General features: G+C 44.3%; 1 protein-coding gene across 1 annotated transcript; it reads right to left on the bottom strand.

Moving 5' to 3' along the window:
• Positions 1-1,060: 1,060 nt before the first annotated feature.
• Positions 1,061-5,727, bottom strand: LOC310963769 (galactose-specific lectin nattectin-like). The gene is made up of 6 exons (XM_083936692.1): positions 5,481-5,727; positions 4,549-4,875; positions 3,416-3,507; positions 2,815-2,949; positions 2,567-2,672; positions 1,061-2,466 (listed from the first exon to the last, which is right to left on the bottom strand). Exons 2-6 carry the CDS (start codon positions 4,829-4,831, stop codon positions 2,399-2,401), a joined length of 684 nt encoding a protein of 227 aa, XP_083792818.1. The 5' UTR covers positions 4,832-4,875; positions 5,481-5,727; the 3' UTR covers positions 1,061-2,398.
• Positions 5,728-12,500: the final 6,773 nt, after the last annotated feature.

Here is a 12,500-nt window from a genome sequence, read left to right on the forward strand (position 1 = left end):
TAATTTTAAAAATGTAAAAAAAAAACAATAAAAAGATTAAAACTAATAAAAAATAATTAATAAAAATGGTTTTAATGGAGATTTTAAACCCGATTTATTCACTAGAATATATTAATATTAAATAGAGTAATATTTATTTCTTGCTTGTTTAATTTGGAAAAATATAAAATAATAAGTATTATTAAATACATAAAGTAAATAAATAAATATTAAATATAAAAGTTAATAAATATGAAGATTAAATAAATAAAGTAAATAAATATTTTAAAAAAGTAAAATAATAAATTGAATCATGAACCAAAATTAAAGTCGACGTTGAGACAAAAGTTTGGTGACTCGTCACTTTCAGGAAGCGTTTGATGACAGATGTCAGTTTGTCCACGAGGCGCCGCGTCATCAAACACACACACACACACACACACACACACACACGTAACCACGTAACCACGACGACTCTTCACCTCAGAGACAAGTGCTGAACATTAAGTGAGCAGGAAGTCGTTTATTTGTTTGTGATTTAAACACGATGACACACACACGCACACACACACACACACACACACACACACAGACACAGACACAGACACAGACACACACACACACACACACACACACACACACACACACACACACACACACACACACACACACACACACACACACACACACACACACACACACACACACACACACACACACACACACACACACACACACACACACACACACACACACACACACACACACACACACACACACACACACACACACACACACACACACACACACACACACACACACAAACCTCTCACAGCTCCATGTTCAGCCACAGTTTATGTAAAGTTTTATTATTATTATAATTACATTTCATGTTCAAAGATTACTCTCATTAATAATCCATAAAGAGAGTGTCGCTAACAGTCGGACGTGGCTAACAGTGATTAGCTCGGGGCAGCACAGTGAAGGCATTCAAAGGTCTTTTTTAACCACTAATGCTGCTGAAAATAACAGCAAACCTCTGCAGCAGCATGAGAAGAGTCCCAACACACACACACACACACACACACACACAAGAAGAGTCCCTACACACACAACAAAGCAGCAACAGCGTAGAGAGTGAACAGAGTTTATGTTTTTAGTCGTTTTATATCATTTTCTTAATTTTTACTCATTTTGTCTCAATTTTTACTCATTTTGTCTCAATTTTTAATCATTTTGCATAAATTTTTACTCATTTTGTCTCAATTTTTAATCATTTTGCATAAATTTTTACTCATTTTGTATCAATTTTTACTCATTTTGTTTCAATTTTTACTCATTTTGTTTCAATTTTTACTCATTTTGCATCAATTTTTACTCATTTTGTCTCAACTTTCACTCATTTTGTCTCAATTTTTAATCATTTTGCATCAATTTTTACTCATTTTGTCTCAATTTTTTCTCATTTTGTCTCAATTTTTAATCATTTTGCATAAATTTTTACTCATTTTGTATCAATTTTTACTCATTTTGTTTCAATTTTTACTCATTTTGTTTCAATTTTTACTCATTTTGCATCAATTTTTACTCATTTTGTCTCAACTTTCACTCATTTTGTCTCAATTTTTAATCATTTTGAATCAATTTTTACTCATTTTGCATCAATTTTTAATCATTTTGCATCAATTTTTACTCATTTTGCATCAATTTTTACTCATTTTGTAACAATTTTTTACTCATCTTGTATCAATTTTTACTCATTTTGTTTCAATTTTTACTCATTTTGTCTCAATTTTTAATCATTTTGAATCAATTTTTACTCATTTTGCATCAATTTTTACCTAATTTCTATCAAATTTTACTCATTTTGTATCAATTTTTACTCGTTTTGAATCAATTTTTACTCGTTTTGAATCAATTTTTACTCATTTTGAATCAATTTTTTACTCATTTTGAATCAATTTTTACTCATTTTGCATCAATTTGTTTCATTTTGTATCAGGTTGTATCATTTTTAACCGTTAAATGAAGCGTCATCAGCGTAGTTAGTGAAGCCAGAGTTTATTAAAAGAGTGTTTTAAAGACTTACCTACTGGCCCCTGTACCAGCTCCTCTCATAGTAAAGTCCATTACAGTGGAAGGAGCCCATTGGTGCTTTGTTTTGTGTGTAGGGACTCTTCTCATGCTGCTGCAGAGGTTTGCTGTTATTTTCAGCAGCATTAGTGGTTAAAAAAGACCTTTGAATGCCTTCACCGTGCTGCCCCGAGCTAACCACTGTTAGCCACGTCCGGCTGTTAGCATCTCCTGGATTTCTACGTTAAAAAACCGTCTCCGTGTTTTATTTGATGAGTGAATTTGCTTTAATGAACACGTCCCTGTGTGTGAACTGTGTCGGGGCTCGGACGCGTCCACGTCGCCCTCAGATGGTCTTGGCACAAACGAAGGGCAGGGCGTCATCGCAGGAGGCGTGGATCCACTTCCTGTCAACTGTAACGCACAAACACAGACACATGACACACACGGAGGACAGCACATGGGTCGTGTGTGTGGACAGGATCCGGACGTTTGACCCTGCGTGGTTCCTTACATTCATAGTTCATCTTCAGACAGTGCTCCTTCCTCTCCAGGGTGTAGTCCTTGGACCAGTTGTCGTAGTTGAACCTGGAGCCGTCGCTCCACATCCAGAAAGAGAACTGCGGGAGGACAGACGCAGACGTTCACACACGGACCCCTGACAGATGTTTAAAGGAAGAACAGTTCATTAGGAGAAGGAGAGAAAGGTTCCCCCTCTGATGACCCTGAGGTCTGAGTCAGGGGAGATCTGGGGTCACGCACGTGCACGGCGTCGTTGCCCCCGATCCAGGTTTGGGGGAAGTCGTAGGTGTCTCCTCTGCTCAGAGCCTGGATGAAGTGATCCTCCTCAGGGCTGTGGACCGAGACCAGGTTGGCCCCCTCAAACTGACAGTAACTCTGAGAGGGGGGGGGGGGGGGGGAGAAAGACAGAGTGTGTGAGTGACATGTGTGCGTGTGTGTGATGTGTATGCATGCGTGTGTGTCACGTGTGTGTGTGTGTATACATGCGTGTGTGACATGTGACGTGTGTGCATGCATGCGAGTGTGTGTGTGACGTGTGCATGCGTGTTACATGTGTGTGTGTGTGTGCGTATGCATGTGTGCGACGTGTGTGTGTGTGTGCATGCATGCGTGTGTGTGTAACATGGGTGTGACGTGTGTGTGTGACGCCCGTGCGTGTGTGACGTGTGTGTGTGCATGTGTGCGTGTATCATATGTGCGTGTGTGTTACATATGTGTGTGTGTGTGTGTGTATGTGTGTGCGCGTACGTGCGTGCGTGACGTGTGTGAGGTGTGTGTGTTACATGTGTGTGTGTGTGTGTTACATATGTGTGCGTGTGTGTGCAGCTCCGTGGGTCCTCACCTCGGCCTCGGCCCACGTCTTCTGACTGTCGATGAAAACCAAACACTGCCTCCCAAAGCGCGCCCAACCGTCAGGGCAGAAGAACTCCACGTCTGCAGAGACAGGAGCGCGGGACTGTGAGCTCAGGAGGAGGAGGAGGAGGAGGAGGAGGAGAGGGAGGAGGAGGAGGAGGAAGAGGAGGAGGAGAGGGAGGAGGAGGAGGAGGAGGAGGAGGAGGAGGAGGAGGAGAGGAAGAGGAGGAGCAGGAGGAGGAGGAGGAGGAGAGGAAGGAGGAGGAGGTGGAGGAGGAGGAGAAGGAGGGAGGGGACCTCAACCTCACCACGATACGTCGGAGAACAACGGCGCCCGTGGAGACACGAAACGACTTTACGACTAAAGGAGACGGTTAAGTTTAGACGACTAAAGGAGACGGTTAAGTTTAGTCACTAAAGGAGACGGTTAAGTTTAGTCACTAAAGGTGACGGTTAAGTTTAGACGACTAAAGGAGACGGTTAAGTTTAGACGACTAAAGGAGACGGTTAAGTTTAGACGACTAAAGGAGACGGTTAAGTTTAGACGACTAAAGGAGACGGTTAAGTTTAGACGACTAAAGGAGACGGTTAAGTTTAGTCACTAAAGGTGACGGTTAAGTTTAGACACTAAAGGAGACGGTTAAGTTTAGACGACTAAAGGAGACGGTTAAGTTTAGACACTAAAGGAGACGGTTAAGTTTAGACACTAAAGGAGACGGTTAAGTTTAGACACTAAAGGAGACGGTTAAGTTTAGACACTAAAGGAGACGGTTAAGTATAGACACTAAAGGAGACGGTTAAGTTTAGACACTAAAGGAGACGGTTAAGTTTAGACACTAAAGGAGACGGTTAAGTTTAGACGACTAAAGGAGACGGTTAAGTTTAGTCACTAAAGGTGACGGTTAAGTTTAGTCACTAAAGGTGACGGTTAAGTTTAGACGACTAAAGGAGACGGTTAAGTTTAGATGACTAAAGGAGACGGTTAAGTTTAGACCACTAAAGGAGACGGTTAAGTGTAGACCACTAAAGGAGACGGTTAAGTGTAGACGACTAAAGGAGAGTTAGTTTAGACCACTAAAGGAGACGGTTAAGTTTAGACACTAAAGGAGACGGTTAACTCACCACAGTTGACGCGCCCGGTCCCCGGCGGCGTCCTGGTGTTGGGGATCTCCTCCCCGGTGATGGTGTTGACGCACCAGCACTGCCCCGTGGAGCCGGAGCACTGCTGCGGCAGGAAGTTCCCCAGAGCGTCACAGTCCGGGGCGAACCCCCCCGGCCCGTGGGGCCTCTGCTCCCTCTCGTACTGGCACAGGCCCGAGTTCCTGGAGATGCTGGTGTTGAGCGGGACGGCTCGGCTCAAGGTCAGAACGGCGCCGAGGGTCAGAGACACGCGGAGCGCCGTCATGCTGGAGACGATGGGGCGGGTGAAGGAGGAGCGAGGCCTGTACACTGCAACAATAGAGAGTCTAAACTTAACCGTCTCCTTAAGTCGTCTAAACTTAACCGTCTCCTTTAGTCGACTAAACTTAACCGTATCCTTTAGTCGTCTAAACTTAACGGTCTCCTTTAGTCGTCTAAACTTAACCGTCACCTTTAGTGACTAAACTTAACCCTCTCCTTTAGTGGTCTAAACTTAACCCTCCCCTTTAGTGGTCTAAACTTAACCGTCTCCTTTAGTGGTCTAAACTTACCCGTCTCATTTAGTCGTCTAAACTTAACCCTCCCCTTTAGTGGTCTAAAATTAACCGTCTCATTTAGTCGTCTAAACTTAACCGTCTCCTTTAGTCGACTAAACTTAACCGTCTCCTTTAGTGTCTAAACTTAACCGTCTCCTTTAGTGGTCTAAAATTAACCGTCTCCTTTAGTCGTCTAAACTTAACCGTCTCATTTAGTGGTCTAAACTCAACCGTCTCCTTTAGTAGTCTAAACTTAACCGTCTCCTTTAGTCGTCTAAACTTAACGGTCTCTCCTTCAATGGTCTGAACTTAACCGTCTCCTTTAGTGGTCTGAACTTAAACACACTGCACAGAGTTCAGTAAAAAGTGCCGACTCACCTGTTCCAGGATCAGTGTGGCGGCGGCTCGGCTGCTTCTGCCTTTTATGGCGCTCATCACCGACGCCTCTCCCGTGTCATTACTTTTATTTCCCACGACTTCGGCGAGACGTCGAGGTCAGGCGTTACCGCGGCGACGAGCACATAATCCCGTCTCGTCTCTCCCAGACTTTTGTTGCGGCGCTGAGTTTTGGGTTTCATCGGTTTGATATCGACCTGCCCTCCATTGTTGGCAGTGTCCCGCTGCGCCCCGGGTCCCAGACGCTGCGGCTGGTTCCAGGTGTTGTTGTTCTTATCTCATCTTATTTTACATGCTTTTATTGTGAAAATCTGGGTCACAAAGTATCTTTGCAGGTAAACACGGCTCCTATCCTCTCTCTGTGTTTGAGATGAAGAAATATTATATCAGCACGTTTGAACGCCCTCTCAGGGCGCACTCCCACTGTGCCTCTGTCCCGTGCCCCAGCACGTTCCACGGCTAAAGTCTGGTTCCTTTGACCAGTGTGAGTGCAACCATACTGCGTCTAGGAGCGGCACGCTTGCCGTCCACGGCCCGTTTGGGAGAGGTGGGCTTTAGTAAAGCACGTTTGCACGTGTACGAGCACGAGGCCTACGGCGGTTCTGAGGTCATTTCCTGTGCGCCTGTTGGGACGTAGAAAAAAGAAGGAGGGACCATGCGCGGACATTTCAAACAATGGCGGTGAAAGGTTCACGTTGGTGTGATGCGGAGGTGGAGTGTTTACTGCAGATTTGGTCGATGAAAAGATTCAAAAACAGTCGACAAGACGCACAAAAACTCCGAGGTCTACGGAAAGATCTGGAAACAAAGCCACGCATCGCCATGACGTCATCAATGCGTGTGACGTGTTACGGCGTGATGACGTATAGGCAGCAAGAAGCATTCTCCGAGGCCCAGGTAGTGTTAGTACAAACGGGCCTGGAGGGGGGCCAAGGACCCTAAAGCACGGGGCACGGGACGGAGGCCCTGGAGGGGGGCCAAGGACCCTAAAGCACGGGGCACGGGACGGAGGCACAGTGGGAGGGCGCCCTTAACTTCACTTCTTAAAGTAATGACGGCCGCTCGGGTTTCTTCACAAATTCTAACAGTGGGTCCAGCTGTGGCTCCACCTGACTCCTGATGCTCCCGACCCCATTTATAAGGCAGGAAATCCCCCGGACTGAACCTGACCCTGACCTGTGGAGTGAGACCATGTCAGGTGACGACCTCCTGAGTGTGTGCGAAGCAGTGATCAGAGCAGAAGGTGGAGAAACTAGAATATCAGGTGTGTTTAATTCATATTTCCACATGTGTGCATTCATAGTTTTGATGCCCTCAGTGTGAAACTACAACGTCAACAGTCCTGAAAAGAAAGAGAAGGTGTGTCCAAACGTTTGCTCTGAACTGTTTAATCACAACTATTCTGATTTTATTCTGAAAATCAAACTGACTTAAAAAAACAACTAGTTTGAACTAGAAATGAGATTCGATTAGACGGAGTGTGGCGCCATCATGTGACACACACACACACACACACACACACACACACACACACACACACACACACACACACACACACACACACACACACACACACACACACACACACACACACACACACACACACACACACACACACACACACACACACACACACACACACACACACACACACACACATTGTCAGCTCCAGTGGCTAACGCTAGAGCTAGCTTAAAACCCGACACATTAGCCGTAGCATCATGAGTTAGCATGTCCGCGAGCTTTCTAAAACAGGAAGTATCGTCACGTTAGCGTCTTGACTCACCTACAGGTCATTGTGGGACGTCCTGAGGTGTCTGTTAACATCCGGGGTGTACTTCCTGTGATGTTACTAACGCTAACGCTAACGCTAACGTGAATGTTAATGCTAATGCTAACGCTGAGCCAAAGCAGCGGCAGCTTCAGAATCTAAATAGTGCCGCGTCTGGGGATTGAGGAAGTGACGTCACCCAGACGCGAGACACAGGAAACAGAAAAACGGCAAAAATAATAATAATAAAAATAATAATAACGTGACTAAACGTGACGAAATACCGTTATTTCGTCTCCATTTGAAAATGAAGAGACATTTTAGCATGGTTTTTATTTTGTAAACCACATTTCGTCTCTTTTTTATTCGTCAACAACATCGAATTTTATATTTAATTATTATTATATATTTAATTATTATAATATATATTTTATTATAGTTATCGTCACATGATCAGCATTTTCTCACGTGATTAAGGTTCGTTACCGAAAGCAACACGACTCCGAAGTGACACAGGAAATTACATGGCCGTACTTCCGGTTTATGGCCTCAGAAACCGGAAATGATGGAAACTGTCGTTTTGAAATTTAAAGCCGACTGAGCTTTTTTTTATATTTATAAAAACATGTTTTAAAGTGTCCTAAATCCACACTGAAAAGTAGATTAAAATAATAATTAATACATTATTTAAGACAAATGTGTTAATATTCATGAAAAGGAGAGAAAATATACTATTTGACTCAGACCGAGCTCACAGACAGACATCATGTTTACCTGGTTTTTATTATCAGCATATATCAGCTCCATTTTGTTATGAAAGGTGCTATATAAGTAGTGTATTATTATTGTTATTATTATTATTATTATTGTACAAATGCACAAACCTTTTTAATTATGCAATAACATGAGGCAAGCTTGGGTCAGTAGTATTTAACACGCGTTTTTTTAATTCAATTCAATTCAATTCAATTTTATTTACAGTGTCAAATCCTAACAACAGTTATCTCAGGACACTTTACAGCAGGGGTGTCAAACTCAGGCCCGTGGGCCAAATTTGGCCCGTGGTGTAGTTATATTTGGCCCTAATATCATATCCAGGTTCTCTGAGAGCTGGCCCGTGAGTATAAAGCACATACACGTCTACTTTTCTGTTCACACACATGAACATCCATGTTACCAGTCTCTGCAGACACACTGAATCCACCCCTCCCCAAAAACGCCCCAAAGAAAGATGGAGGACAGGAGCTTTCAGCAGATGATCTGTGTGTGAAGGTAAAGAGCTGTTTGTCACCGTGGCTGTGACCAAAGAATCAAACATGAGAAACACCACGACAAGAACAAGGAGCTGCACTGGAAAGGTTCAACGTTACACATCTGGAGAGAAGGAAACAATAACAACAAATGTTGAGTTTGGGACCAAACTTTGTCCCAGTTTTTAAATTTGGCCCCCTGTGAGCTGGAGTTTGACACCGCTGCTTTACAGAGCAGGTAAAAAAACACTCTGTGACTTATTGACTGTTCATGAAAATCACTAAAAATATCATTACAGAATAATTCAAGGATGAAATATTCACTATTCATACACAACACCAGCACACAAAGGGAAGAAATCAAAACTATTATACAATCTATTTACTTTACCAGAACCGCCGTAGGCCTCGTGCTCGTACATGTGCGCACGCTCGTGCTCGTACAAAAGCCCACCTCTCCCAAACGGGCCGGTACAGAGGCACAGTGTGAGTGCGCCCTGGAACTCCCTGAGCTTCTCTAGCTTTTATAAAGTGGCTTCAGAAGGAGAATATGAGCCTCAATCTTTGCAGCTGTTTCAGACCCTGTAACTATTAGAGCTGCACATCATTCATGATGCTGCATAACAAAAAGACACTTGAATATTAATAAGATGTGAACAACTGAGCATTGAACTCCCGGATAACTCCCATATGAATCATAAACACAGTAAAGATGATGTATTCAGTGGTTTCATGGCCGCTGTAACACACAGGACCTGCTGCCATTGGGAAACACAACATGCTTCGGGTTTTGCATTTTCTCCTCATCTCTGAACACAAACGCGGAACTATGATTTGAGTCCATGTGATGAACATTTGACAGGATTCAAATCTGGTGCTTTCCCAGAGAGCACCTGTTTGCTCTGTGTGTGTAGAGGTGTGTATGTGGGCGTGTGTATGTGCCTGGGACAGAGAAAATGGCATATCTGTGCTTCTGTACATCCTGTTTCTACAGATAACTCGTGACTCGTGTTTTTACGAGCTATGTGGACCCTGTTTTAGAGACCTTGGCCTGTGTGGACCCTGTGTTAGAGACCTTGGCCTATGTGGACCCTGTGTTAGGGCGCACTCACACTGTCCTTCCGCACCGGGCCAAAACCGTTTTTTCGGCTAAAGCCTAGTGCGTTTGAGCAGTGTGAGTGCACCCGCTCCGCGTATAACTGCGGTCAGCGGGCTGTCCACAGCCCATCTGAGAGAGGTGGGCTTTTGTAGAGCGCGTTTGCACATGTACGAGCACGAGCGCGCGCACGTGTACGAGCACGAGGCCTACAGCTGTTCCGACTTCATTTATGTGCGCCTGTTTGGACATAGAAAATAGAAGGAGGGACCATGCGCGGACATTTAACAACAACAATGGCGGCGAAAGGTTCACGTTGGTGTGATGCGGAGGTGGAGTGTTTACTGCAGATTTGGTCGATGAAAAGATTCAAAAACAGTCGACAAGACGCACAAAAACTCCGAGGTCTACGGAAAGATTTGTAAACAAAGAGACGCATGGCCATGACGTCATCAATGCGTGTGACGTGTTACGGCGTGATGACGTATAGGCAGCAAGAAGCATTCTCCGAGGCCCAGGTAGTGTGAGTACAAACGGGCCTGGAGGGGGGGGACAAGGACCCTAAAGCCCAGGGCGCGGTGTGGAAGGACAGTGTGAGTGCGCCCTTAGAGACCTTGGCCAAAAAGCCCCGGGCTAAAGTCGGCGTTGGCCCACTTTAGCAACAAGATAGTTTTCCTGCCCTGTGTAGATACAGCACAGGCAACATGAGACTGCTGGGCAGATTAAACCACTTTGCAAACGACACCAACACACAGCTGGCAACGGTGTCCAGCAGAGGTGAGATGTACACACTAGTGGAAACAATGAACCCTACCATCCACAAGCTCAGCACGCCCAATATGGCTGTGATAGTGTGGAAAGCCCTCTGCTTTGACTGGTCCACCCGCTCCTTCTCCCCGCCTCCGGCCCCTGGTCCTGGGCGAATCAGAACACGGAGAACAGAGAGGCTGCAAAAGGACACGACTATTAAGGAGAACACCAAAAGGCCCAGCGATGGGATGAAGGGTAACTCAGGCAGGTACAGAGCAGTCACACCCATCGATCCGAGGCTCAGCAGCCAAACACACCCGATGCTGATGTTTCTGATTCTAGCTCCACGCACGTTTTTCAGCCCCATGTAGGTGATGGGGTGAACAACAGCCAGGTATCGCTCCACACAGGTCAGGGCGTGAATGAGTGTCTCTCCATAGAATTGGAAAAATGAGGCATATAAACCCACTTCTACCATCTTTGGGAGATTGGCATATTTGCCACAAAGGAAGCAGAAGCCTCCGAAATCCCCGACCAGTTCCATCGCAGCCATGTGGTAGGTGAAGATGTCAGTGTGGCTGGTTGTTCTAAAGGAGCGCTGCTGCTGCCGCCATCGCTGGTAACCCAGGTAGAGGACCAGAGTGCAGAGAGGCAAAGTGAGGACGGCTCTCAAGGCGAGAACAGCGTTGTTGACGGTTCGGGTAACTTTGGAGCTCATGCACTTGAAGAGTAGAACGTTGGTGGAGTTGGAGGAGGAGTTAGCTGCCATATCTGCTGCGTGTCGACCTGCGGGGGGAAACAGGAGAATTAAGTTGGATTCAAACGTCCGTATCTGGACTAAATTCATCCGTCCTTTCCAAACATTGTCTCCGGTGCTCCCCTTCATCCCTCCGTCCTGTCTCAGCGTTGTTATGGTTACCAACTCATCCCCTAGAGGGCAGTGCCGTGTCGTGTCAAATTACCGGCATCGCCGATCACAAACACGGCGTCTGTAGAGGAGATGATTAACGGAGAGTTTTTTTCTTTGGTTTTGCCGATGACAGAGCTGGATGAGGAAAGGCACTCCGCCGCTACATTCGATGATTTCCTTTTTAAATGTCCGGTTCCTCCTCTCTTCTTCTTTGTCAATGTTGGCGAATGGTTGGACCGACTCTATACTGCCGCCTCGATTTCCTGTGCTACACACACAAACACTGAGGACAACTTAAGCAACACTGAGGACAACTTTAGCAACACTGAGGACAACTTTAGCAACATTTAAGACAACTTTAGCAACACTGATGACAACTTTAGCAACATTTAAGACAACTTTAGCAACACTGAGGACAACTTTAGCAACGTTTAAGACAACTTTAGCAACATTTAAGACAACTTTAGCAACACTGATGACAACTTTAGCAACATTTAAGACAACTTTAGCAACATTTAAGACAACTTTAGCAACATTGTGGACAACTTTAGCAACATTTAAGACAACTTTAGCAACACTGAGGACAACTTTAGCAACATTGAGGACAACTTTATCAACATTGAGGACAACTTTAGCAACATTTAAGACAACTTTAGCAACATTTAAGACAACTTTAGCAACACTGATGACAACTTTAGCAACACTGATGACAACTTTAGCAACATTTATGACAACTTTGGCAACATTTAAGAAAACTTTAGCAACACTGATGACAACTTTAGCAACATTTAAGACAACTTTAGCAACATTTAAGAAAACTTTAGCAACACTGATGACAACTTTAGCAACATTTAAGACAACTTTAGCAACATTTATGACAACTTTAGCAACATTTAAGACAACTTTAGCAACATTGAGGACAACTTTAGCAACATTTAAGACAACTTTAGCAACATTGAGGACAACTTAAGCAACATTGAAGACAACTTTAGCAACATTGAAGACAACTTTATCAACAATGAGGACAACTTTAGCAACAATGAGGACAACTTCAGCAACATTTAAGACAACTTTAGCAACATTTAAGACAACTTTAGCAACACTGAGGACAACTTTATCAACATTGAGGACAACTTTAGCAACATTGAGGACAACTTAAGCAACATTGAAGACAACTTTAGCAACATTGAGGACAACTTAAGCAACATTGAAGACAACTTTAGCA

This window comes from Echiichthys vipera, assembly GCF_963691815.1.
Source record: "Echiichthys vipera genome assembly, chromosome: 22".
NCBI lineage: Eukaryota > Metazoa > Chordata > Actinopteri > Perciformes > Trachinidae > Echiichthys > Echiichthys vipera.

Coding starts and splice junctions, on each gene's coding strand:
- LOC310963769 (XM_083936692.1), bottom strand. CDS start 4,831: ATGACGGCGCTCCGCGTGTCTCTGACCCTCGGCGCCGTTCTGACCTTG. Junction 3,508..4,548: donor GACCGGGCGCGTCAACTGTG/GTGAGTTAACCG, acceptor CTGTCTCTGCAG/ACGTGGAGTTCTTCTGCCCT. Junction 2,467..2,566: donor TCTGAAGATGAACTATGAAT/GTAAGGAACCAC, acceptor TGTGCGTTACAG/TTGACAGGAAGTGGATCCAC.